This window comes from Eptesicus fuscus, chromosome 15 (assembly GCF_027574615.1).
Source record: "Eptesicus fuscus isolate TK198812 chromosome 15, DD_ASM_mEF_20220401, whole genome shotgun sequence".
NCBI classification, from domain to species: Eukaryota; Metazoa; Chordata; class Mammalia; order Chiroptera; family Vespertilionidae; genus Eptesicus; species Eptesicus fuscus.
The window spans coordinates 53,010,754-53,038,710 of record NC_072487.1 but is presented as its reverse complement, the minus strand read 5'-3'; the positions used below and the strand labels follow the sequence as shown (position 1 = coordinate 53,038,710).

Here is a 27,957-nt window from a genome sequence, read left to right as displayed (position 1 = left end):
TGAAGGTCAGATAAAGAGCTTCACAGATAAGAAAAAGCTAAAGGCGTTCATCAAACCAGTATTATATGAAATGGTGAAGGGTATTCTTTAAGAAGAGGAAAAAGAAGAAAAAGGTAAAGATAAAAATTATGAACAACAAATACATATCTATCAACAAGTGAATCTAAAAATCAAGTGAATAAAAAAATCTGATGAACAGAATATACTGGTGAATATAATAGAATCAGGGGCCTAGAAAGGGAGTGGACTGACAATTCTCGGGAGGAAAGGGATGTAGGGGGTACGGGAAGAGACTGGACAAAAATTGTACACCTATGGATTAGGACAGTGTGGTGGTGGGGGGCAATGGCAGAGGGTGGAGTAGGAACCGGGTGGAGGGGAGCTGTGGTGGGGGGGAGAGGAACAACTGTAATAATCTGTACAATAAAGATTTATTTTTTAAAAAAAGAAATTGTTAATGGGAGAGCGTTATGCTAAGCGAAATAAGCCAGTTGGAGAAAGATAAATATCACATGATCTCACTCATATGTGTGATATAATAATCAACATAATTTGATGAACAAGAATAGATCAATCTAGAGACAAATGGTAGGGGAGGAGGGTTAGAGCGCAACCAGAGGACTTATATGCATGCATATTAGCATAACCAATGAACACAGACACTGTGGCGGTGGGGGCTTGCCCAGGGTGGGAAGGGGTGGGGGAGGGGGTCAATTGGGGGAAAAGGAGACATATGTAAAACTTTAGACAATAAAAAAATTAAATTAAAAAAATAAAGGTTAGACATTTTAAGAAAATAAAGTCTTTTATAAAAGAGGAAAAAATAAAATGTTTAAAAAAAAAGAAATTGTTAATGTTGCCAGGAACATCAGTGTGAATTGTTTAGCAAATTGAGAACCTTTCCCTCCTACATGCTTACTTTGTTTGAAAGGTTCCATTTGAGAAATGGGTGATCATGTCCCTGATATCCCAGATGGGTGGTGAGTCAGTCGGGTACTCAGGCATCCATCCTCATGGTGGACCTGGAGGGCAGTCAAACCCCAAGTCCTGCAGGGCTCACTCAGTTCAAGCTTCCTATTCTGAGTTTGTTATTCCAAGCCCAGCACCCCCCCTCTGCTTTATACCACCTCTCTGGGGGTAAAGAAGATGAATTCAGGAGTCACAAGTCCCCCATCTGCCTGGCATCAGGGCGCCTGAAGTTAGTTTCTGAAGAAGCTGAGCTGCTCAGAAGTCCTTGTGATTTTTTCCCTCAAGAGTATGACCCTGTGGCCAAGGATGGTGACTTCAGTACATGGGAGTCTTGCTCGTTTTAGGGAAGGTGTGAAGCCCATGAAGTCTCCTACATTTCTGTGTCAGTGTGATTTTTGTGCCCTGAGTTGCCATGCAATTTCCTGGGTTCCATGTGTGTCTATGGGCAGCTTTCCTGGGCACTGGTGAGGCTTGAGCAAGGCACTGCTCCTGAGGCACCCTAAAGAAGCTAAGTGAGAAGGACAAGGCTTTCCTCTTCCCTCTGTGCTCGGGGACACCCTCCCCAAGCTTGAGGAGACCGTAAAGGAAGTACTACCGGGGGCCTGTTTGGTGACTTCTAATTTACACAGTGCTCTGAACCCTCTATGACCTACCTCAGTCTCCCAGCCGAGAATAAGGGCATCAGAGCTCTACCCTGTGCCTGGCTCCCTGCCAATTACTGCCTGCCTCCCTCCTGGGAACACATTCACTGGCCTGGGTGTGTTTCCTGCAGAGATACTTGAGCCCAACCCTCTGAGAGTCTCTCCCACCTGGAAAGGAGCTCCTGACATCCCTCCCTGCTCACAAGCACAGGTGCTTCCCGGGGTGTAACCCAAATCCCTCAAACACTGGGTGACGCAGGCTAGGGAGCAAAAAAGGGACGTCCCACACACCCGGGTATTTTCTTTTAATGAAGCCTGACATTCTATTCTGGGAGTTGCTCTCATTTGTGCGAGGGAAGGTTGTCCTGGGAAGCCTGGCAAAGTGGTATGAATAAACCATAAAGTGCTTCACAAATCAGCATTAGCTCCGCACACGAGGGCTCTGGGAGGACGCAGGGCCCAGTCCTCACCACCCCTGAGAATTCATTTATCTGCAGTCAGGGATGTTTCAGTGGCTCCGCAGAGGAGAGCCACATTCATGACTGTGGGGAAAAGACATCGATTAACGACTCTGGATTGAATTGGGTCAGCACAGATGTGTGCATGGGTCCTTTCTTTTCAGGAAGGGGAACGGAAAGCTCTTGAGTCTGGAGCCAAAACATCGGGACCCAATAGGTGTAATTTGGGTTGTGCTCCACATGCTATTCCAGGGGTTGGATCCCTTATTTCACTTGCTATATTGGTCACTGTTCTCTCCAGGCCTAAGTGGCTGCTCCAGTGAACTCCCACCAAGGGGGAGAAGGAGGGAGAAGCAGCAAACACAGATTTCAAACAACAGCCCAGGTTTCACTCCCACCTCCTACACTTACTACCTCCAACCGTGGCAAGTGACATAGCATCTCTGTGCCTTGGTGTTGTCATCTGTAAAATGAGTGTGTAACAAGCACAGAATCATTGTGTGGACCAAATGAGCTGATTTAGACAAGTTGCCTAGAACATGGGGTGACTGTGGAAGTGGGGAGGGGAGGAGGGAAAAGGGGTAGGATTCTTTCTCCCCATCACAGTACAATTTCCTGGAGCCCCACTCTGTGCTCTGTGGGAAACCTTATAGGACAAAGGACAAGGTGGACCATGACGCCAGCTTCAGATGTAGAGCAGTGTAAGTCACAGTTCAGTCCCTTCTGCTGCCATATGATTGTCACTCTTTTTCTTTTTTTAGTGTTCAGCATAAAAACTAAACACAAAGATAAACCATGAACATCACCTCAGGAAGAAACCTATGACAGTCACAAGTCGATGCCTCTCTTGGGGCTGTGCTTCTGCTCGGAAGAGCCATTATAACTTGGACAGGGGGTGGCTGATGTGTGAATGCGTGCACACACACACACACACACACACACAGCTACTGCTGGGGAAGCAGTTCCACTTAGTTCCCATCCCCCACTCCTTCTGACCCTTTCCGGAATCTTCCCAGCCTGGTTTCAGCAAGTCTTGCAAATAGCTCCAGCTACACTGTGCTGTCTCCCTGGACACTGTGTGGGTAGTGGAATCACCATAGCAACATGGCCCCTGTGGGCACAGAGCTGCCTATGAGGATAGTGCTGGGTGTGAGCCAGAGCCCAGGTGCCAGGGGCAGGGGGATGGGAAGGCCCCATCACAGCTTACACACTGACCTGGCTCAGGAATCCCAGCCCCTGGCAGCCCAGAGAAGGAGCATGGTGGGTAGGGAAGAGGAAAGGCACCCATCCTCCTTGTAGAGTCTTAAGCAGAAAACCAGAAGTGTGGAGGGTGAGGGGGGGATTCTGCAGTGAGGATGAGAAGACTCAGGTGGGCTTGGATTCCAGCGAGCACAGGTCTCGACAGCCTTGGACACTCCCAGAACATTCGTGGCGATGGTGCCATGTGAATGCCCCGAGCCCCTGCCCTTATGAGATTCAGCACTCTCAGCTGTGATTTACCAAGGCCAGCTTGCCACCAGGTGCAGCCTTTCCTTCAAACCCCCAATCTGCCTGACAAGGCCAGGTTTACTGATCCCACTTTATAGGAGAGAAAACCAGAATTCTGTTTTCCGTGGCCAAATGGCAGAATTGAAGTTTGGAACTAGCTTTGTGGGACTATAAAGACATCTGAGATGTTTCATTCATCTTTTTTTTTTGAGAAATTTTTTTTAAAGCTGGTTTATACCAGGAGAAACAGATCAGCTGAATTCTTAGAGTTGTGGTCAACACATATCACAACCAAAATTTTTGTCCATTCAGATTTTTTAAAATTGAGATATAATTTATATAACATAAAAATTCACCCTTTTAAGGTGTTCAATTCAGGAGTTTTAGTGTGTTTTTGATGCATCCCCAAAGTATATCAGAGTGACTCGCACATAAGAGAGTTGCAGTCAGACTGCTCGCATTCAAAGCCCAACTGCACTACTTCCCACCTGTGTGTTGAGTTTACTTAACATCTCTGAACCTTAGTTTATTCCTCTCTATAGTGGGGATAATAATAGGGTTGTGAGGATTAAATGAGATAGTGTACGTAAAGCAATTAGTGTCTGCCACATAATAAGATTCAGTAAATGTTAGCCATTGTCACATAAATGAATGAGTGAGTGAATGATGGGATTATGTTCTCCTCTGGCCAGCGCTGAGAGAGACGCTGATAAGGCAGAGTAAACTTGGGGTGAAGAAGAGGCTGGACAGTGGGGTTGGTGCTGGTCAATTGGGTGTAGGTATAGTCATGGCGACTTTGGGCTTTATGTGGTCTTGCTCTGCTAGACAATCACCTGAATTGTTTCCCCAGGAAGGCTTTGCTGTTCTCCAAACCATAGAGGGCATTTTCTGTGTGGGTCTTACTTAAAGGATCCTGGGCAAGACATAGACACACACCTGGACTGCCTTGGGACACACACCAAATCTCTCCACCACCTTTGCCCCAGGAAGACAAGGCAGGCTCTAGAGACCCCAGGCTGAAGCCAGGTTTTTCAGCTCCAGGGTACATGCTTTCTCCTGACTTTATACAAAACAGAGGTCTGGGGCTTGCTTTTGGACAGTCTGGGTCTTTCTTCTTGCCCTCTCACTAGTGATTGCCTGGGGTGAGCAGACAGAATGAAACAGTAGGCTCTTTTCAGGACCTTGGACAGCAGAAAAAGCACTGCCTCCTCCCCTCCCCCCCGCATCCTGCCAGCTACCAGGGCTTCATCCCCTGCTGTGGACTTCCTGACCTGGGGCCCACATACCTCTGTGGTAACAGGAGGCCCAGAGCATAGCAGCCCATCATCTGTCAGAACAGACCTACCAGAGAGGCTGTGTGTCCATTTTCCTGCTTATCCCCAAAAGAGCAATGAAAGCCCTTCTCTCTGCCAGGCAGCCCTTCCCAAAATCAATTGAACAAGCAGCTGAGCTGAAATTGTTCCGGGCATAGATTTTTTCTTCCATTTGGAGATATGCTCTAATTGGGTTTTTTTTTTTTTTTCCTTTTTCATAGTTGAGACTGAGATGGTATTGCCTGCCTTAAGTTCTTTACCCCCACGCCATGGATGTATGTGTTCAAGGCAGTGTGCAGAGGGGCCCAAGTATTTTATGGCTGAGGAGACAAAAGGAAATATATTAACATCAGAAGAGGAAATACATTTAAGACTTCGGGAGAAAGAATGAAGTAGCTGTTTATCTTGTGTTGATGAATCAGGAGAGACTTGTAGCAGAGGCAACATATTAGAAACAGAATCATTAGAGCTCCTTAGAATCTTCTAGTTTATTTGGCATCATGGAGCTACACAAAAGGGAGAGATAAAATAAAACCTCCCTCAGTGCAGTAAATGTCCCTACAGCACCACGAAAGGGGGTCCTCCAAGCTCTGTTTAAATATGTGAAGTGACAGGGAGCTCAATACCTCACAGATAACATATTTCATTTGGGTGGAAGGGACCAAATGAATTGAGAACCCTATGCCAAATAATAGCATGAACTCAGCCTCTGTTGCAGTTGATTGCTCCAATTCCCTCTGTGGTCTTTCTGCATGTACTTGGTCAGCTCGACTTGCACATTTCTGGTGACAAAGAGTTAATTACTTCTTTATCTGGGCTGCCCAGCCTGATCACCCCTCAGTGCTGGCTAAAGGCAGGCAAAGCAGGCTCTGCCTCTCAGAAGCACTGTCTCATGGGAGTGGCAGACAGGTCATCATGTAGATGTCATCTCAGTGTGACCAGCACAGCAGAAACATGCGTGAGGGCAGAAGTCACAAGAAGAGGCAGCCATGACCTCCCTACAAGGTCTGGGAGGGCTTCTCAGAGGAGGTGGCCCATGATTTAGATTTTAGAGGGCAAATGAAAATGTGTGAAGGAGATAAAAAGAGGAATGGCATTCTGAGTGGAAGAAATAGCTGGTGCCATGCCTGGCAGCATGAGCCTGGGTGGCGCATGGGGAACATTTATGCAGCATGGAATCGCTTGGGTGTGAAGTGCCATGTGGGGAGTGACAGGAGAGGTATCCGGGTGGTTGGGGCTGCACCCTGCTAAGAATATGGAGTTTAATCTGAAGGCTTGCTGGGGCTGTGAAGGGTTTAATCCTGGAGAGACCTGCTTATATTTGCATTGGATGGATGAGCAGGAGGTGAGGGCAGAGGTCGGAGACGCTAGCTGGAGCCACCTGCATGGTCCAATGAGTGTTGATAAGGAACACGTGAATAAAAATCAGACATTGATTAAGAACCTCAGCATCTAACCCTCTCAGCCAAGCTATGAAGTCAGAGGCATTATTGTTATCCCCACTTCACAGATGAGGAAATCAAGGCTCCAAGAAGTTATAGGACCTGCCCAGGTTCACATAGATAGCAAGTGACAAAGCCATGATTAAACCCATGTCAGTCTGACTCCAGAGCACTGCTGACTAATGTGGATAGCAACATGGGAACAGAGAGAGGGGGTACTGACAAGAGACATGGGAGTAAGATGGCATGGCCCTGGCAGAAGACAGAGCCTACCCGCTGGTTAACATAAAGAGAGGTGTGGGTGGGGTTAAGGAAGCAAACATGGGTGTGGAGGCCCTGAGAGACCACTCCTAGGCCTGAAGGGCAAAGAGGGGAGTGTCTTCCTGAACGTGGAGAGGACTGGAGCCATGGGAGGAGCCAGCTACAGCCAGAGAAACAGCGCGGACACAGGGAGCAGGGAGCACATGCCCCGTCTTCTCTCTCCTGGCACCTTCCAGTCTCCTGGTGGGGCCTTCAGATCCAGCCAGAAACCAGAGAGCAAGGGAGCCCAGAAGTTGCTAACTTGGAATCCTACCTCTGAGAGCACAGAGAAGGCAAAGGACAGGACTTGGGTGGGGGAGACAGGAGATGGGCTTGGGGAATGACTAAAAGAAAGAGAGTCAGGGGAGGATTCCTGGGAGACTTCCAGATCCCTAACATGGGTGACAGGTGGATAATGGCACTGCTCCCTGAGTTGGGAAGAAATGGAGCTGCTCAGGGGGAGCTGATGGGCTCTGCTTTGGCTGTGAGTGTGAAGGTTTTATGGGACAACTAAGTGTTACCTAAGTCTCCAGTGACAGGGACATATGCCCATCTGGAGCTCAGAGGAAAGATAGGAACTTGGAAAGAGGTAACGGTATTGTCAGCACAAAAGTGGTTGAAGCCTGAAAGTGGGGGCTGATAACCCAAAGAGAGCCCTTAAATCGGCAGGTCTGAGCCCTAGGGTCCACTCCCAGCTTAAAGAGGTTGAGAGGAAAATAATACATCCCTTTTGCAGGAGCCTCACCAGTGCTGACCCTGAGCAGAGCCAGCCTGGGGTGGGCAGCTCTGTGGGGGTCCCACGGTCCTGCTCTCAGGGTCTTTACTATAGTGTGCTTTCATCACTGTCTGAAGAGCTGTCTCCAAATGGGACATGAGCCCACTGGGATCTTCTTGAGGAAGAATATATTTCAGCTTTTATTTACTTTTTGTGTAGAAAAAAATGAAAGCAATTAAGCTTTACTAATATTTAATACTTGAGCTGAACTGGGGCCCGGCTCTGTGGGCGTGTCTAGTGGTCTTTATGCAGGAACTCTCCGGAGAACGGAGTGTTAGTCAATCCATCACACCAGAGAGTGATGGGGCATAGTGTTGACAACCCCCAGCTCAGTAATTCACTAGAAGGATTCAGCATTAGTGATACTCAGCAATGATTTATTACATCGAAAGACCATAAAGAAAAATCAGCAAAGGGAAAATGTTCAGGGGATGAAGACCGGGGAAAACCAGGTGCAAGCTTCCAAGAGCCTCTCCCAGTGGATTCACACAGGATGTGCTTAATTCCCCAGCAACAAATTGTGACGACACGTGAAATGTTGTCTACCAGGGAAGCTCACTAGACACCCAGTCCCCTCAGGGTTATTATCGGGGGTGGGTGCCTAGCACAGACCCAAATCCCAGACTCCCAGAGGGAAAGCAGGTGTGTCACAGAGGCCAGGTTGTTTGCACAAACAGCTCAGGCACAGAGTCACTCTGATCATTGAGGGGATGGTGGGAACCCTACCTAAATCCAGGTTCACAGACAGCAGCTTAAGGGCCAGCCTTGCCAGCAGGCCTGTCTGAGGACACAGTCTGCTATGCCTGCACCTCTTTTCTGCCCAGTACAGTCTGTGGCAAGATATTGCAGTTCCAGATGCCAGCTTCAATTTATGTGATTGAGTTTTAGCTAACTTAACTCGTTTACTATCTATCATTGAGTCTTAATGAATTTAGCCCTCACAAAATAGACAAGTGGCCTGAAAATGATTACTTTAAAAAGAACACTGCCCTGACTGGTTTGGCTCAGTGGATAGAGCATCAGCCTGCGGACTGAAGGGTCCCGGGTTCGATTCCAGTCAAGGGCATGTACCTTGGTTGCGGGCACATCCCCAGTAGGGTGTGTGCAGGAGGCAGCTGATCGATGTTTCTAACTCTCTATTTCTCTCCCTTCCTCTCTGTAAAAAATCAATATATATATATTTTTTTTAAAAAAAAAGAACACGCATAAGTCAAGCAAATATAATGCTAAGCACATTGGAGTGACACTTCTACCTGAAACAGATCTTTGTTAGCCACATGATGAGGTAAAAATGATGCTATTATTTCATCCTTGACCATCCTTTTAAAATTTCCATGTTCTGTGTATGTTCTTGTTGAAAACTGTTTTTTTTCCGGTAAGAGAACATGATCAACATGTATGAAAGCCATTGGTCTTAACAATGGCAACCCATTTGCTTTGGAAGTGTGTTGAGATCACCCAGGATAGGGTCCTCAGGCTGGTCAGCCACCTGGTGTGTCCTGTCCCTTTGACAGCTGACTCCTGGACATGGATGAACCTGATTTGAGTCAAGGAGACTCCGTTTGGGGAGGAGGGAGCACAGTGTGGGGGAGGGAGGGCTTCACTGGGACCAGGCTCTGAGCTTCAGGCTCAGCTCTGGCGGAACTGTGTGGCGTAAATGACAGAAACATCTTAAACGCTATCTCAGCTTCCTCACCAGCAGAGTTGTTTCCTCACTTAACTGACAGCTCCAAAAGCATCACCCTGGTTTTGGTTGTTGTTTGTTTGTTTGTTTGTTTTTATCATATGTACTTAGCCTCTGGCCTAATAATACAGTCTTTGACTTGTAGTGGTTTAGATTTAGGATTTTTCAACTTACAACAATGATTCCCATTCAGTAGAGACCTAATCTGAATTTTGAATTTTGATCTTTTTCTGGACTAATGATATGTGGTACATTATTCTCTCACTATAGGCCCGGGGCACAAATTCGTGCATGGGTGGGGTCCAGCCAGCATGCCCAGATTGGGGCTGATTGGGGCCAGGCCGGTCCGGGGGAAGGGATGCAGGAGGTTGGCCAGCCAGCCCCACCCCCGATCTGGCTGGTTGACTGGCTGCAGTGCACATCATAGTGACCGGTCATTCCAATCATTTCATTTGCTTGGCTTTTATATATAGAGATGATGCTGGGCAGCAGAAGTGAGATAATGGAAGTATTCTGAGCACTTTAAGGTAGGCTGCTAGGCTAAGCTAGAATGGTCGATAGGTTAGGTGTATTAAATGTATTCTCACTTACAGTGGGTTTATTGGGACACTAGAGGCCCAGTGCACAAAATTCGTGCACAGGGGTGGGGAAGTGTCCCTCAGCCCAGCCTGCACCCTCTCTAATCTGGGATCCCTCTCTCAAAATCCAGGAGTGCTGGCTCCCAACTGCTCGCCTGCCTGCCTTCCTGATTTCCCCTAACCACTCCTATGCCAGCCTGATTGATGTCTAACTGCTCCCCTGCCAGCCAGTTTTCCCCCAACTTCCCTCCTCTGCCGGCCTGGTCACCCCTAACTGCCCTCCCCTGCAGGCTTGATCGCCCCCCAACTGCCCTCCCTTGCAGGCCTGGTCCCTCCCAACTGCCCTCCCCTGCTGGCCATCTTGTGGTGGCCATCTTGTGACCACATGGGGGTAGGATCTTTGACCACATGAGGGCAGCCATCTTGTGTGTTGGAGTGATGGTCAATCTGCATATTACTCTTTTATTAGATAGGATAGAGGCCTGGTGCCAGGGTGGGGGCCAGCTGGTTTGCCCTGAAGAGTGTCCTCGATCAGGGTGGGGGTTCTCTTGGGGCGTGGGGTGGCCTGGGTGAGGGGCCTGTGGTGGTTTGCAGGCTGGCCACGCCCCCCAGTAACCCAAGTGGAGGCCCTGGGATCTGGGATTTATTTATCTTCTACAATTGAAACTTTGTAGCATTGAGCAGAGCCAAGCCTTCTGCTCACTCTGTGGTGGCAGCCATTTCTGTTGGGATTTATTTATCTTCTATAATTGAAACTTTGTAGCCTTAAGCGGAAGCCAAAGCAGGCCAGGGCTGCAGAAGCTTGGCTTCCTCCATTGCTGGGGCCAACCCTAGCCTCCTGCTCCCTCCAGCTCCGTGGCTGCTGCCATTTTTGTTGGGATTTATTTATCTTCTATAATTGAAACTTTGTAGACTTAAGCAGAGGCCTGGGCCGGCCAGGGTGTGCAGAAAGCTTGGCTTCCTCCATCGCCGGGGAAACCCAAGCCTCCCTCCTGCTCTCTCCATGGCCGCAGCCATCTTGGTTGGGTTAATTTGCATAGTTGCTCCTGATTGGCTGGTGGGCGTGGCTTGTGAGTATAGTAGAGTGATTGTTAATTTGCATATTACTCTTTTATTAGATAGGATAACCCCATTGTGTAAGAGGAGAAACACCTGTACTTACTCAATGAACATAAGAAGGAATGAACAAATGAATGAATGAGATGATCTTTAAGATCTAATAGACTAGGCATTTATGATCTAGTCATTGAATGAGCTCAGGTCTAAATTTGCAATAATTGGCTCCTTTCCCTCTTTGTTTACTTTCCTTGCATACTGGCATTATAATATGGGTGATACTATGGCCATCCTATGCCTTCTCTAAAGGACTGATTCATTCTTGCCTGTCTAATTTCTCCTTATTTTTGAAATTTAAAAAAAAATGGTAAGAGCCCACCTGTACATTGTCAGCATTCATATCTCACATGTCCATGTTTCTGAAAAATAACTGTAATGCTGTCATCCTTTCTGGACTTAGAGGGTTCAGCATTGCAGTCTACCCAGCTTGTTCCTATTTTCACAAATAAAGTAGAAAGGGGAAGTGCTTTGTCTCTGAAAAGCTAGAGAGCCAAATTTCCAGAAAGGCAGAATGAAGGGACTCCATGAAGGGACTTGGCTGGAATATTTCTGGGACTTCCTGCACATGCTGACAGCATATTGGGCTGGGCAAATCTTCTGTGTCCAGTTCCTCTGGACATCAAGGGCCTGACCTGTCTGGTCTAGCCTGGCTGCCTCTCTTACCACATCCACCTTCTTGCTGTGTTCAGCTGAGGCAGGTGAGGACTTTTCAGAGGAAATTTAGCTCAACAGAGGTGAGGAAAGGCAGAGGAAAAACCAAAGCCTAGAACTAGAGTTCACAGAGCAGACAGCTTTTTTGTCCCAGTGAGCAGGAGGCCCCAGTGGCACATAGCCCAGGGCTGGGCCCAGCCTGGAACTAGGCGAGTGTCCTGGATATTGGAGGGTGTCCAGTCCAGCTGGTGAGGATGAAGTCTGGAGAGGCTGGCCATGATGGCAGGGCAGGCAGGGAATGGGCATTCAGGAAGCACCCAAACCTAACAGATGGTGACTGGCCCTTCACAACCTACAGGGATCCAGGCTATTGATGCCTATCGAGACTGGCATTTTCCATCAGTCACCAGCCCAGGGCTGGGGATCTTTGTCCTGGGGAATAGGCAACACCCAGACAGAGCCTTAGTCCTGAGCAAGGGACCCATGGTCCAATGTGGGCTCAGGGGCCAGGCTGGCCTAACACTGAGTAACCAGACTCTTGAGGTCATAGTACAGTAGGCGCTAAGTGGCCTAACTGTGGTGGGAGGGCCGGGATAGCTGGGCAGCAAAATCCAGGCATCATCCACTCCTCTCTTCCTCCAAATGCCTGAGCAAAGAGGTCCTGGGGGGAGTGGGAAGGTCATAGCCCTTTTCTTCTGGCCTTCCTCCCTAACTGAGCAGCCCCATATGATGGCTTGGAACTGGCCTGGTGCACAATGTGTCCTCCAGGGCCAGCTCTAGCCAAGTCCTGCCTTTTTCTACCAAAGTGCTGGGTTTGCTGACCACTGGAGAAGGCCCATCGCAGGCTCATTCACCTGCCCAGGCTCAGCCCCTGTGGCTCAGTTACTTCCTCCACCCACTGCCCAAAACACAGGACCCACAGAAGGGGTTCCGGGACCACTTGGTCTCCTGTAGATTCAAGTGAAGAGACAGAGAAGGCAGCAATTATGTTCCCTTCTGCAGGTCTGTCTCCCCACATGGAAGGCACTCAAGGAAGAACGGAAAGAGGAAAGGCCAGAGGGCTGTCCTGGGGCTCTCAGTGGTCCCTCAGTGGTCCTGGGGCCTTTCATGCCTCTCTCTGTGGCTGGCTTCCTCAGGGCTTAATCGAAGGCAGGATTTGAATCTCAAATGCCTCAGTGCCCGGGGCCCTGGATCCAGCAAGTGGCTGATAGAATTAAATGTCTATCAAATTGAAATGCGATTGAAAGACTGTTGATATTAGTAAAACTCTATGAAATGTAGAGTTGTCTGTTCCCATCATCTAGAGTCCCCTTGTTGGGAAACTCTCATAAATGATGAGCTTGGTCCACCTAGGAGATGTTAATGCTTGTGTTTTCTCATGGCCTCTAGGTCAGGACCTGGATTCTCACCGTGGGCTACACAACCGCCTTCGGGGCAATGTTTGCAAAGACATGGAGGGTACACGCCATCTTCAAAAATGTGAAAATGAAGAAGAAGGTAATCACTCCTTCTGTTTCAGGGTGTCTGCACTGTCCAGTTAGCATTTACTTAACAAATATTTATCAAGCATCTACTATGTGCCAGGCACTAGGCTATTTGCTGGGAATTCAAGATAAACACAATCCCTGCCCCACCCCACCCCATCTACATCTTCAGTCACTTGGGAAAATCAGACAGTTAACAAAGGGTTGCCCATGCACAGTGATAAGGGCTGATCAGGGACATATGTGGGGCGGGGTGCTGGGGTACAAGCACTCAGGGAAGGCTTCATGTAGTAAGTGTCACCTTGCTGAGGCTGGAGGGTGAGTGGGGATTAGCCAGACAGAAGCTGGGGAGTTTTCGAGCCCTATAAAGGGAATAGTGCACAGAGGCCTGGGGAGGGGAAGGTGTAGTGTATTCTGTTGCTGAAAGAGGCTCAATGTGGCTGGGGCACGCGATTCGTGGGGACAGGGTACAAGAAGAGGCTCCGGGGGACAGCAGAAGTCATGGTAAGGAATCTGAACTTTAACTTTCGGGCACTGGGATCCCTTAAAAGAAAGGAGTGACACAGGGCAGGGACCTGGTTTAATTATTCCATGTTCAAAGAGGCCCTTGGAAGACAGGAGTTCTGTCTTCATGTAGGTGGAAAGCATTTGTCACCAGCATGCTGACTAAGCTTGATTCTTACGATGTCAGAGAGAAACTTTCTCCACCACTGTCCCTTTAACTCTTCCAGTGGTGCTGTTCCTCCCTTGCTCCTAGATAAAATTTGGGGCAAGTCTCATGACTTCAAAGGTCCTCTGTCAGCAACTAATATGTGCAGTCCATCATAATATCCAAAATTTCAAACTGCATTCAAGGGCACAGCTTCTCCCTCCCCAGCTCAGCCCTGTGGCAGGCCTGCTACCTGCCCTGGGAGAGGGGGTGCAAGTGGGCTGTTTTTCTCTTTTACCAGCTCATTCCCAAGGTTTCTGAACCCTCCAGAGTTGGAGCTTGGAGTAGTAGAAGGGGCAGGAATGACCTTACTTGCCAGTAGCTGACATTGGGCTTGCTGGGCCTGGCATAGATTAAGCAGGCCCTTTAGACTCTCTGGGTGCCTTTGTGGGTTGTCCAAATGCCCCATTACTGGGACTTTGTCTCCAGCAGTGCCCTTGTCATGGGTGAAGTGCTCTGCCGGTTGGCCATTGTGGCTTCTTCTTCCACCCTGAGCATCGGGCGGTTCCCCCACTCCTGGGCTCGGCTCACCCTCCAGCTTGTCTTGTTCAGCGCCACACAGCACTTTCTTGCCCTGTGAGCCACTTCTGCTGTGCAAGAGGCACTCACACATCCTCCACTCTTATAATCTCAAGGATTTTGGATTGATCCCACTGTAACAGACGCTCCCCTTTTTTGTCTCCTCCCCCCACCTCAAGGGCAGCTGGCTAGCCTGTCATCCCCTCCCATAGGCTTCTCGGACAACAGTCATTGGGTGCCCCCCCGCCCCAGGCTGCAGGAACTCCTATCAGTCAAGTCCCCTGAGTGCTCTTATTAAAGCCTCTCTCTTGATTTGAGGTCAAGGAGGAACCATCCCCACCCCCTACCCTCTCACCTTTGGGGAGCGAGGTCTCAGAACATCATGACACCAAAAATCCTCTTCTTGATTCAACCCCACTTGAACCTCCCCCGCACACGCACACACACACACACACACACACACACACACACACACACACACACACTTACTTACTTCTTAAACCCCTGACGTTGGTATAACCTGTTTACAGACATCTCCCCTGCATTGTGGTCTCATCCCACTTTGGAACGTGGTGCCTGTTGTTCCAATTCTTCAAGCTTGCGTTTGCCATCTGGTTACTGGGTTATGAGCCCTGGCACCTGGGACAGACAGCAGGTGTGTCCAATGCAGTGGGGCCAGCAGGCAAAGTAGGAGAGTGGGCGTCTATTCCCTGCTTCACCACTGACCTGCCGTGGGACTTCAGGCAAATCTCTTCATGTTTCAGAGCCTCTATGTCCTTATCTATAAAACGGGGACATGTTGAAATGACATTGTTTCCTGAACTGTGATTCTGCCTGGCGCCCAGTGGCACCTCTTGCTGGTCATCCTCACCACTCACCTCATCCTCACCACTCACCTCTTCCACTGCCAGCACTACTTTAGGAGCAGCTCTCCAGATTGGGGGGTGGAAGGGGGTAATCCTCCCTTCTCTGTCCCCTGCCCCTTAGAAAAGCTGCAGGCTGCGTTTAGAGGGAGGAAAGAGCCCCACTGCACGTGCTCACCTGTAGGGCCCCTTCCTCCCTTTCCAGCACTTGTGTAAGATGAGAAGCCTGGTTAGCCACCCTTGTCAGCCCTGGCCGCACATTACAATCAAACGGGAGCTTTGGAAAACTACAAGAAGTAAGCCAGCCCAGGCCAGCTGAAACCAAATTCTAGGGCTGGGGCTGAACATCGGGAGTTTTGGGATTGTCCTAAGTGATACTAATAGACAGATCAAAGCTACACAGAGTGAGGGCTGGACCGGGCAGAGCAGCATCAGCAGCATCTAGGAGCTTATTAGAAATACAAATTCTCGCCAAGACCGGTTTGGCTCAGTGGATAGAGTATCGGCCTGCGGACTCAAGGGTCCCAGGTTTGATTCCGGTCAAGGGCATGTACCTTGGTTGCGGGCACATCCCCAGTAGGGGGTGTGCAAGAGGCAGCTGATCGATGTTTCTAACTCTCTATCCCTCTCTCTTCCTCTCTGTAAAAAATCAATAAAATATATTTTAAAAAAAAAGAAATACAAATTCTCAGTTCCATGCCCTCCCTCTCCTGCCCCAGCCCTGGGAATCCTGGTTGGAGCCCAGGAGCATGTTTCTCACCAGCCCTTCCCAGGACGCTGATGCAAGCCAAAGTTTGAGAGGCACCTAGGGACTTCCTGAGCCCTCCTGCTCTGTGGCTCTGGTTAGAGAGAGGCTCTGCCACTAAGACAGCTCCATCCTGGCTTTGAAGAATCACAGTGTTGATTCCTCTGTGCCAACATGTGATTCATCCATATTGTGATCTGTAATAAAGACCAGCCTTTATGTTCCATTACTCATGTGATCGGTGAGCAAGAACACTGATTATCTGGTAACAATTGACAAAACATGTCAAGAAGACTATAGGAGTTGAGTTGTCTGAAAGCTCCCTAGAGGCAGAGCTGTGATGTGGCCACACCCTGCTGCATTGCCTGAGCCCAGGGGAACCTGCTGCACCCCTGGGAGTCTGGGCACCTGAGAGCTCCAACTGGTGGTGGGCCTAGGGGTCTTGTCTGAGAAACTGCAAAAGGCTCTGAGTACAGATTTGGTCACTAGTTGTGTCTATTGGGCAGATGATTAAGGCCAGATAAACACACCACTCCATCATGAGAAACTCTTGCTCTAGGTTTCCTAGTTATTCCAGGGGCAAGTTTGCAGTGCCACATTTACAAACCAAATTAGAGGAGGTTAAAGGTGGGAAAGAGAAATTTGTCTGATAATTGGAAACTCAAATCTGGGAACCAGATTGTTTTGAAAGGGTTGTGGTAGTCGCAGGTCAAAACTGGGATTTAATTCTCCATGATTTTCTTCTATATGGCCAAGATGGGTGTTTATTGTTTAGTTTCATTGTATTTTTTTTTTTTTAGTTTAGACTTTTTTATTAAAATGGGCCCCTTAATTTTTTTTTACTGACATATATACTAGATTTACAAAAATTTGTAAATAGTCTTTTTATCTTTTTCTTCTTTCCCTGGCTTCCACCTCCTTCTCCCTCCATCCACAATGGCATGCCCTCCCCAAATGCACATACATAAACTCCACCCAAATGGCTAGATTTTTTTTTTAATATTTTATTGATTTTTTACAGAGAGGAAGGGAGAGGGATAGAGAGCTAGAAACATCGATGAGAGAGAAACATCGACCAGCTGCCTCCTGCACCCCCCTACCAGGGATGTGCCTGCAACCAATGTACATGCCCTTGACCGGAATTGAACCTGGGACCTTTCAGTCCGCAGACCGACGCTCTATCCACTGAGCCAAACCGGTTTCGGCGAATGGCTAGATTTTTTAAGACATTAAAGGAAAAGAAACCTATTGACATGTGGTGACTTAATGCTCCCAAATTCAGTATTTTTATAGCATTTACTCTTTTGTCTAAGGGACAATCATAAACTCTTGAATTGAGAAGCCTTATTGCAGTCTTTATTCTGCCTCTTACTTAGAGCCGAACTGAAATGTTGAGATGAGGGCAGTAACTCAGAGATGAGATCTTCTCCTGTGGGCAGAAGGTTTTGTTGTTGTTGTCTTTTTTTTTTTTTTTTTTTTTTTTTTTTTTTTTTTTTTTGGGCAAAGAAAGTTCACTACCAATATGACTTGACTAGAGGCACGGTGCATGAATTCATGCATGGGTGGGGTCCAGCCAGCCTGCCTCAATGTGGGCCAGTCAGGGCTGAGCTGGCCCTGCCCCTGATCAGGTTTGGGGGGCCGATTGTGACCCTGATTGGGCCCGCAGTGCATGTCATAGTGACTGGTCATAATGGTCATTCTGGCATTTTGGTCACTTCGCTTTTATATATATAGATAGATAGATAGATAGATAGATAGATAGATATAGATAGATATAGATATAGATATAGATATAGATATAGATTCCGTTGCCATCAGTGATATAGGGACATCCACTCAGGTCTTTATCCAGGCTCAGCTTGAGGAAAATGCCAAGAGAGTACTTTGAACAGCTTCACTAAAACATCAGCCATCTGAGTGACACAGGAAGGCAGGGCCACTGTGTTGCACAACCCCGGGGGACACCATTCACACTGTATTCCCCCTGGAATGGTGTCCCTGAAACTAGACAATGAGTTGGTCCTAGAGAAGTCCAGTCTGAATCAGTCAAAATATCTGAAGGTTTTTGAAGAAGTAAAGAAATGCCTTTTTAGGAAACCAAGAGTCAGCTGCTTCTTCTGTAAAGAGCCAGAAAGTAACTATGTCAGGCTTTGCAGGCCATACGGTCTCTGTTGCAACCACTCAGCTCTGCTGTTGTAGAATAAAAGCAGCGATATCCATATGTGAATGGAGAAGGCTGTGTTCAAATAGAACTTTATTTATATTTATAAAAACAAGCAGTGGGCCATATTTGTAGTTTGCTAATCCCTGTTCTAACAACAGTGGGAGGTGACATCCTATCTAATAAAAGAGTAATATGCAAATTGACCATCACTCCAAGACACAAGATGGTTGCCCCATGTGGTCAAAGATGGTTGCCCCCATGTGGACACAAGATGTCCACCACAAGATGGCTGGCAGGGGAGGGCAGTTGGGGGCAGTTGGGGGTGACCAGGCCAGCAAGGGAGGGCAGTTGGGGGAGACCCAGGCCTGCAGGGGAGGGTAGTTGGCGGGACCAGGCCTGCAGGGGAGGGCAGTTGGGGGGGGACCAGGCCTGCAGGGGAGGGCAGTTGCGGGGGACCAGGCCTGCAGGGAAGGGAAGTTGTGGGCGATCAGGCAAGCAGGGAGGGCAGTTAGGGGTTACCGGGCTGGCAGAGGAGGGCACTTGGGGGAGACCAGGTCAGCAGGGGATGGCAGTTGAGGGGGAATAGGCCTGCAGGGGAGGGCAGTTAGAGGCAATCGGGCAGGCCCGGGAGCAGTTAGGTATCGGTCAAGCTGGCAGTGGAGTGGTTAGGGGGTGATCAGGCTGGCAGGCAGAAGTGGTTAGGGGCAATCAGGAAGAGGCAGGCAAGCGGTTGGGAGCCAGCAGTCCTGGATTGTGAGAGGGATGTCCCAGATTGGAGAGCGTGCAGGCTGGGCTGAGGGACACCCCCCTGACCCCGTGCATGAATTTCGTGCACTGGGCCTCTAATGTAATAATAATAGCTGACATCTGTTAAACAGTAACTGTAAGCAAAGCTCTAGTAATCTAATGTGGTTTGTGTAGTTATCATGCCCATTTTGTAGATGAGGAAACTGGCTCAGAGAGATTAAGAAACTTACGCTAGTTGTAAGATGACACTCATATCTGGTTCCAGAGCCTGGTGCTTACTCATTCCTGAGTGCCTTCGCTCCCATCTCTCAGTCAGTGAGGATGGAGCACTTGTAACTTGCTAGCCTCAGAAAGAGAAAGGAGTGTGATAGCATCAATGTGCAGTGACATAACAGAGAGAAGAGGAAGCTGAAGAATAAGGAAGTCAGAGAAGCTGAGGGGAGACTTGAGAGTTGGCCTTGCCTAATGTGAGGATTCTTTGGTGCTCAGGCTTTGTATGGTCAGGTCAGTGCTATTTTTAAATTTAAAATTTTAGATCTCTTTTTAAAAGGCTATTTTAAATCACCTCTCCTTGACCTTCTGTTGTGTATATGTGTGAGTATTTATCAAATTATTCACAATCAATCTCCCTCCCTATTATGCATGTTCCATGAAGATGGGATATTTATGTTTTGCCCATCCCTGTGCCTAAAATAGCTCACTCAGAGTAGGCACTAAGGTTTTTCTGCAATTAATAAATGAAATGTAGCTTAAATCCATTCAGTCACAAACACTGTTCAAGTGCTAGGCTTTGGAAACAGTGCCAAAAGGAAATGAGACCTGTCCTTCCTCTTATTCTCAGAATCTTCCAACCATGAATCCATCAGTGTGATCATTAGCCCTGGGTCTAGTAGAGCTGAGGTGCAATATCACATTTTGCCCCTAGATGTCACTGTCAGGCACATAAACAGAATTGCTAATTGTCAAAACCCAAGTAATGGTAGCCAAGTAACACATAGCTGCCATTTGTTGAGCATCTTCTCTGTGCCAGACACTGTAACTAGGTGCTTTCAACATATCTCATTTTAGTCTTATACCATCTCTGCAGCTTAGGGCTCAGTAATCCCAGTTTTAGAGGCAGAAATGAGCCCAAGATCACATTTGTCAAGAGCTGGCATAGAATGAGATCTTCTAAATTCAAAGCCCATGTTCTTCCCTTGGCACCATACTTAAAGGTAATACGTGAGCCTCCCTACTCTCTTCGTCCCTCTGCTCCTTGCCATTTTATAGATGAGAAGTGCAGAATGAGAGGAAGTGATTTGCCCAGGATCACACAGGGAGCAAGAGATGCAGCCACAAATGCTGTCAGTGCTAAATCCAGGTCCACCTAATCTCAAATCCTGTTTTCTCTCTGCCCTGTGCCACCTCAGACTTCATACTTGAGCCTTAAAATTGGGAAGACTTTATCACATTTATCAAAGGAAAGTTCTGGTCCTCATCTTTGAAGGACAGCTGTGCCACATGGATGCCTTCCCATTCAGGCAGCAGTGGAAGAGGTGCTGCATCCACTCTGAAGGGAGGTCACCTCCCCTTGCAGGTGACTCCTTCAGTGTGGCCCCACCCCATGTCTCTCAGCTCTTTCCCTTCAATGTGCCACTTCTTGTCCAGTGTATACTGTGCAGTCCCAACAGGCCCAAGGTTTTGTGTGCTGGAGTATAAGGTGTTCCACACTTCTGTACCTTATGGGCACTTGGGAAGAGAGCAGGAGAAAAATGGCACAACTGAGTAAGTTCAAGGTCCTTATTGCCTCCTGGAAGTAAGACTATGGGAAGAGTAGTAGGCCTTTAGTCTCATGGGAAAGCCATGACAAAGAAGATGGGATCTGGAGGTGCTGGCACTTACTATTGAGGAAAATTTGGGGAGGGGGAGAGGACTGAGCGCCTAAGCCAGATGGACAGGAGAATGCCCAGAGTTTGTGGCCTCAGCATCCTCTTGTCCATCCTGGCAGCCAGTACTCTGCATCTTGCCTCCTCCCTGCTCACCAGGACAACTACCCTAGCTTCTAATTGGTCTCCCCTACCGCAGGCTTATGCCTCCAGTCCACCCCTCAGTACTGCAGACTGCTCCTATAACACTGATGCTTAAAGATGCTCAAACCTCCAGTGGACCCTTGTGAGGCCCCATTATGTCACGCAAGCTCACCCCCTCCACTTAGCCCTGTCTCCAGCTATCCCCCACCCACCCCACTCATGCCCCGCCACACACAAAGCCTGAAGTGTGAAAAACACAACTCAGCCACAGAGTAGGGAATGGTTAAGCAGCAATGAAGTGCACTTACTTGTGGAGTGGTCAGACCAAGCTTGGGAAAGGCTTGAATGCCAAGCAAAAGAGCTTGGCTGAATTTATCCTGTGCTTGATGGGGAGTCACAGGAGACTCTGGAACCAGGGTGACGTGACGTGGTCCTCCCTCAGCTGCCATCCATGAAGCTCCTCTGTGCTGCCTCCATTGCCTGACGTTCCCTCCTCCCCAGCCCCCAGCGGCCCCCAGCTTCTCCTCTGTGAATCCACTTCCTCTCCTCCAACACCCTCTTGTAATCATCCATGACAAGTCTGTCTCTCCTGCCGACCCTGGAGGGCAGCACCGGGGTCTGTCCATCTCTGTGTCACCAGTGCCCAGCACAGGGCCTGGCACTGAGTGAGTGCTTGGGGCATGTTTTCTTAGAGCATCATCCATCAGCCAGTGCTTATTGAGTACTTCTTCTCTGACAGGCTCAGACAGATGCTAAGAATGGGGCAATTAGCAAAAACCAAACTGTACAGAGCTCACAATGTAGTAGGATGACAGACATGAATCAAATTATCACAAATATAGTGTGAAGTGGCTACTCGTGGGGACATCAGGGTAGGAGGGTGCCAGAAGAAAGGTTGGGGAAAGACCTTCCAGGGGTTAGGCACAGCATGGGCAAATGCCCAGGGACTCAAACCGCCCTGGGTGAGCATCACCCTGCCAGCCTGTCCTCTGAGCCCTAAGCTCCTCAGGCATTTCTTCCTTTTGGCCCAACTTCTCAAGGCTGGCAGGGAGTTGCTTAACTTCCCAGAGGGCAAAGGTTAGCTGGGTTTATGAAAAGCATCAGCGGTTCCTTAGATGCTTCTGGAAAATCTCAAGGAGGGGGCTTTGCCAGCGCCCACCCAAGGTAAAGTGGTTTTGGTAGATTGGATCTCTTCAGCAATAACTCAGAGATACTTTCTTCCTGTTCTTTTCATGGTTCAGCTGCAGAGAGGCCCCTTGAGTTTCTATTTCTCCTTTAAAAATGGCTTTAATCATTAAAAGCCAGACCTGGTGATATATCTTAAGCTTCTGCCTCAGCTTTGTTGATTTTTCTATCGTCTTTTCTGAACTACTTCTTCACATTAGCTTTTATTGGAGGTGGGGGTGGTACGCAAACATGCAATGAGTGAAACACAAGTTAGCTTTGGCACTGACAGTGTTTGTCCCCAGGCCAATCCCTATCAAACGGCCAGAAAGTGGGGTGGGAATTTCACAGTGCAATAAAGATATCAAAAGCTGCAAAGATGGATGGAAGTTATATTTCTTCTTTTTATATTCCTTCATCTCAGTTCAATCCATCAAACTCCCTACTGCGTGCCAGGCCCTGCTAGGTACTGAGGGTACACAAATAAATGTTAACTGAGAAGGGCAGACGTGTATACAACTTAATATAATGTTGGGTTGGTGCTGTAAATATTGGAGGGTATGGACTCTGGAGATAGGAGAAACGTGGTTCAAATCTGGGTTTCACCTCTTAGAAGCAGTATTACTCTGAGCAAATTACTTTACCCCACTCTAGCCTGTTTCTTCATCCATAAAATGGAAAAAACAATGTGTGTATTTATATATGAGATTGATATATGTAAAGGCAGATTGTTCTTAGTACTATTACTACTCCTGATGAAATATATGAACAGTGCTGTAGAAGTAATTAGTTCTGCTGTGGGAGTGAGAGGGGGCTTCGTGGGGGAGATAACAATGGATCTGGGTCTTTAAGATTATTAGGAGTTTGCCAGACCAAAAGAAAAGAGTGTTTTGGACAAAAGAACCAGCCCCTAAATAGGAGTAGGAGGTGAACATCACAGCAGGGCCACAGACTAGGAGTTGTCAGGCTTAAGTGCAGCGTGTGTGTAAGCCAGGCCAAGCTCAGGAAGGACCTTGAATGTCCAGCAGGGAGCTTGGCTGGTTTATCCTGTGAATGATGGAGTCTCAGGAGATTCTCCCACTGAAGGTGACCTGATTCCGTCATGCCCTGACCCAGCCCCTCACTTCTATCTGGGAAGTTCTCTGTCTCACATGCACTGCATTCTGCTCTCGCCCTCTCTGCAGATCATCAAGGACCAGAAACTGCTTGTGATCGTCGGGGGCATGCTGCTGATTGACCTGTGCATCCTGATTTGCTGGCAGGCTGTGGATCCCCTGAGAAGGACGGTGGAGAAGTACAGCATGGAGGTAAGCGCAGGCACCAGCAGGAGGGAGGCCTGCGGGACGCTGCTCCCAGACACACGGGGTCAGAGGCAGCCGTCTACTCGGCTGCCCACAGTACACTCCTTGAGAAGAAATCAAGATTGTCACGGGGAAATCATCACAGGTCCACATGGGCCCACATCCTCTATCAGGAACACCTCATTATTTCTGCTTTCCTCCATTTGAGATGAACATTATTTCAGGAAGGCCAGATAGATGGTTTTCACTCCTGGGGGCGGTGGTGAAAGAATTTGTCTAGGTATATTGATATATGCAGAATTAAGGGGAAATGTTGGGCCGCTGATATGAATATATTTTCTACACATTGTAGAAATCTCCATTTATATGATCTACTGGTCCAGAAATTACATTGCATTGTTATTCTCGTCTTTAAAATCAGTTCTCTAACAAGTGCTCCTAGGGAATAAGCATGCTGAGAGCTCCTCTGAGTTACTATATGGTTTTTAAAGTGATAAACAATAGACTTCTTTTCCTACATTTGATATCAGAAATTTGTTTGTAAAAATAAAGAACCTTACATAAAAGTACTGTTAAACATATATTGGAATAGTCTTGCATTCAGCCGTGCCCTTCACTCAGTGATCTTCCCAGGATGCTCAAGATTAGGGAAGTTCAAGATTAGGGAAGCGTATTTTTGTTGATTTTCTCTGGAACAGTTAAAGATGCCCTAGGTAGAGAGAGCCGGCTGCGCAGGGTGTGCTGTGTGCTGTGATTTCTCTATGGAGTAGGAAATTCTGATGAGAAAACTGGAATTTTTTTCATTTCTCCTACTGCATGGTTAGGGAAATTTTTTTGTGACTTTCAGTGTGACTTCTTAAACTAACCTGGAAACCGTTGTTTTATGCATTGGGGCCAGAAGCTTTTATCCTTCTGGACAAGAAGGTTTTCTAGCAAAGAAGATGCCCAGCATCATTTGTCTAGAGACAGACAGGGTTTGCTCAGCACAGTGAGAAATTATGCAGTTAGAGTGGTGGCCGAGGATGCAGTTTCTAACAGCGTGGATTTAGGAGGGAGATTTAGGGCTGTGAGCCTTCGTCTTGTTGACTTAGGTGTACATCCTGGGAGGAAGCAGACCTGACAGACCCAGACAGATCCAAGACTGACTGTGCCCATGGATCAAGGGGCAGGAGCTCAGCTGAGGTCACCTGGGTAGCAGGCTGTTTCCAGAAGGGAGGTGCTATCTGGTCACCATTCATCCCCACAGGTGGCAAAGGAGCAGTCCTGCCCCCCCCCAACCCACCCCGAGGGAATTCCTCATCCACCACCGGCTGGGCAGTGTGATCCCATTTTAAGGATGAGGAAACAGCCTGGCCGGCATGGCTCAGTGATTGAGCATCAATCTATGAACCAGGAGGTCACAGCTCAATTCCCAGTCAGGGCACATGCCCAGGTTGCTGGCTTGATCCCCAGAGGGGGATGTGGGGGAAGCAGCTGATCAATGATTCTCTCTCATCATTGATGTTTCTAACTCCCTCTCCCTCTCCCTTCCTCTCTGAAATCAATAAAAATGTTTTTTATATGATGAGGAAACAAACCCAGAGAGGCTATATAATTTCACCAAGATTACTCAGCACGTTAGTGGCAACACCACTGACTACCCTCTCATCCACTACCCTACCCTGCCTTTCAACACATGATAGCACTTTGCATTTTTAGGGGTCTTCATAGACCTTTGGTCATTGGCCACAGATCTGTGAAGCAAGTAGGACAGGGGAGTGTTGCCACATTCTGCAGATGAGGACTAAAATTACAGTCATGGGCCGACAGGTAAGAAAGAGAAGGAAGAGAGGCCAAAGAGCCCTAGGGAAGACCTGGAGTGGGGCAGGTGGACAGAAAACAGATACGGCTGGCTTGATGCTGAGCCCAAGGGCAAGCGAGGACATGGGGCACGGCTACCTTCTCTCAAGGTTAAGGTGGGGCCTGGGCATTCACTAGGGGTCCCCAGGCTCTGGCTGTGGTGGGGAGAGGCTGTGGAGCTGGAGTCAGCCTGAGTCAGCAGACTCCGGAAATGGATCTAAGAAGCCTGTCCCCCTGGACCTTTTCAAGGCGGTCAGCCTTGCGCAGTCCGATTCATATAAGTGATGATTTGCTGTCATCCTCTTCCCTTTCTCCCTTCCTTTCTGTAATAAGTCCTGCTGCTCTCAAGCTCTGTGCATAGAACCCTAGCCCTTGCCAGACCTTCCAGAGCAATGATTCTCAAACTGAGGAGCTGTGGGCTGCCGTGGAAGTGCCTCTCTGTGTAGAGAGAAAACTGGGTCTGGGACAGGGGAGGGTCCCACCTGGGGCATCCAGACCTTCCCAGGCCCGGCTGGAGGAGAGCCAGCTCTGGCTCTCAACTCAGATGCCCTGTCTCCCGCCAGTTATCTGCTGAGATTTCTCTCTGAACCTTTTCTGGCCTGCTCCTCTTTTTCTCTTATTTTAGGGTTGCCCTGTCACTCTGTTGCCATGGTAGCAGAACTCTTTGATTTGTTGAACCACAGGCCTGTCGATTTATTGTTGTTTATCCACCAAACAGCGCTAAGCTGTCATTTGTTTTCTGTCAGACCCTTGTCTGTCAGACACAGTGTGATGATTGAGCAGCATGCCCAGGGGATGAGGAGTCCAAAATTCTCCTCGCAGGACTGTTTTTTCTAGGACCTCCAACAAGAGAGAAAGTCTACACTTGGGGGAGAGGTGATCAGAGATCTTTGTGGTCTGTTCCCTCTTCCCTTGCCTGCCTCAGATGCCTTAGATTGTTCTGAATACTCTGAACGCATCAGGATTCCACTCACAGCCCTTGCTCTGTGTTTCATTTTCAAGCCTGTGCCCATGCTTACCCCTTCTGGAACCTTCTCTGACAAGTAAATGAACTTCAGTTCCAGGCCCCTGTGTTACCACCAGATTTACAAGCCTGCCTTTCCCTACTCCCATCCCTAGCATCCTGAACATTCCTCTGTGGGGACATTTCACATGCTCTTCATCTGTGCTGAGTGCATCCCTGACTCACCCCACCCACCCTTGCTGGACCACCAGCTTCTCCAGGGCGGGGAAACCTCTAAGCAATCTCCCTCACTGCCCAGCCCAGCACCCCACACACACCTTCCATCTTCCACTGGGGAGATCCAGGTGAGCACAGCAGCCATAGCCTTCGATTTTATGTTGCCCACAAGCTAGTGGGTGCTGATAGACATGCAAACAAATAAGAATAATTATTTTATATTGCATAGGTTCTGATAAAAAAAAAAAAAGAAAAAAGAAAAAAACAGAATGAAGGGTTTGAGAATAACAGGGAGAACCCATGGAGGCGATTCTCCCAGTGAGAGTACATGCAAGTATCCAAAGGATGAAAATCGGATTCTGAAGTCCTGTTAGAGGCCTCCCAGTGCCACATCTCATTCATTGTCATGCAATAAACATTTACATAGCTTCTGTCATGTGCCAGGTATATTTTCTCTCAGTCTATGTCTTGTCTTTTCATTCTCTTAACATTGTCTTTTGCAGAGCAGAAATTTTTTATTTCAATAAAGTCCAACTTATCAATAATTTCTTTCATGGATCATGCTTTTGCTGTTGCATCTAAAAATTCATTGCCAAACCCAAGGTCACCTAGATTGCCTGCTGTTATCTTCTAGAAGTTTTACAGTTTTGCATTTTACATTTAGGTTTTTAATCCATTTTGAGTTAACTTTTGTGAAAGGTGCAAGGTCAGTGTCTAGATTCATTTTTATTCACAAAAATGCCTAGTTGTTCCAGCATTGTTTCTTGAAAATACTCCCTTTCTCTACTCCCTTTGCATCTTTGTCATTGGTCAGTTAACTATATCTGTATGGGTCTCTTTCTGGGCTCTTTATTCTGTTGCATTGGTTTACTTGCCTGTTCTTTCACTAATACCACTCTGTCTTGATTGCTATAGTTTTATAGTGAGTGTTGAAGTTGAATAGTGTCAAAGTTCTCTGACTTTGTTCTTCAATGTTATGCTAGCTGTTCTGAGTCTTTTGCCCCTCCATCTAAACTTTAGAATCAGCTTGTTGATATCCACAAAGTAACTTGCTTTGTTACTTGGATTGCATTGAATCTCCATAGACCACGCTGGGAAGAATAGACATCTCAACAATATGGAGTCTTCCTATCTGTGGCATAGAATATCCTTCCATTTATATAGATCTACTTTGATTTCTTTCATCAGAGTTTTGTAGATTTCCTCATATAGATCTTATGCATATTTTGTTAGATTTATACCTAAGTAATTTTGGTTTTGATGCTAATATAAATAGTATTGTTTAAGTTCAAATTCCAATTGCTCCTTTCTGGTATATAGAAAAGCAATCAACTTTTGTATGTTAAGCTAGGGTTCTACAACCTCATTGTAATTGCTTATTAGTTCCAGGAAGGTTTTTTGTTGATTCTTTGGGACTTCCTACTTAGACAATCAGGTCATCTGCAAGCAGTTTTATTTCTTTCTTCCCAGTCTGTATACCTTTTATTTCCTTTCTTGTCTTATGTTTGTATTAGCTGGAACTCCCAGTATAATGTTAAATAGGAGTTATGAGAGGGGCATCCTTGCCTTGTTCCTAGTTTTAGGGAAAGCATCTAATTTCTCTCTATTAAGCATGAAATATAAAATAGTTCTGCTGGCCAAAGCCAAGAGTACCTTTGGGGAAGTGTCAGGGAAGGCAGATGATGCAGACAGAGCAGAGTTGTTAGGGGACCATGTGTGCTAAGCAGAGAAGTTAAAACTTCGAAGTTAAAGACAATTAATCAGGAAGGTGACATGATCAGATTTGTCCTGGCTGCAGGGTGAGAACAGATGGGGAGG

At 47.6% G+C, this 27,957-nt stretch overlaps 1 protein-coding gene across 1 annotated transcript in view; it reads left to right on the top strand.

The window, feature by feature from the left end:
• Nucleotides 1-27,957, top strand: part of GABBR2 (gamma-aminobutyric acid type B receptor subunit 2) — a 249,382-nt gene that overhangs the window by 174,377 nt on the left and 47,048 nt on the right. Inside the window, exons 12-13 of the mRNA XM_054727422.1 lie at nucleotides 12,805-12,912; nucleotides 23,004-23,126. Coding sequence (XP_054583397.1) covers nucleotides 12,805-12,912; nucleotides 23,004-23,126 — 231 coding nt within the window. The remainder of the gene's footprint in view (nucleotides 1-12,804; nucleotides 12,913-23,003; nucleotides 23,127-27,957) is intronic.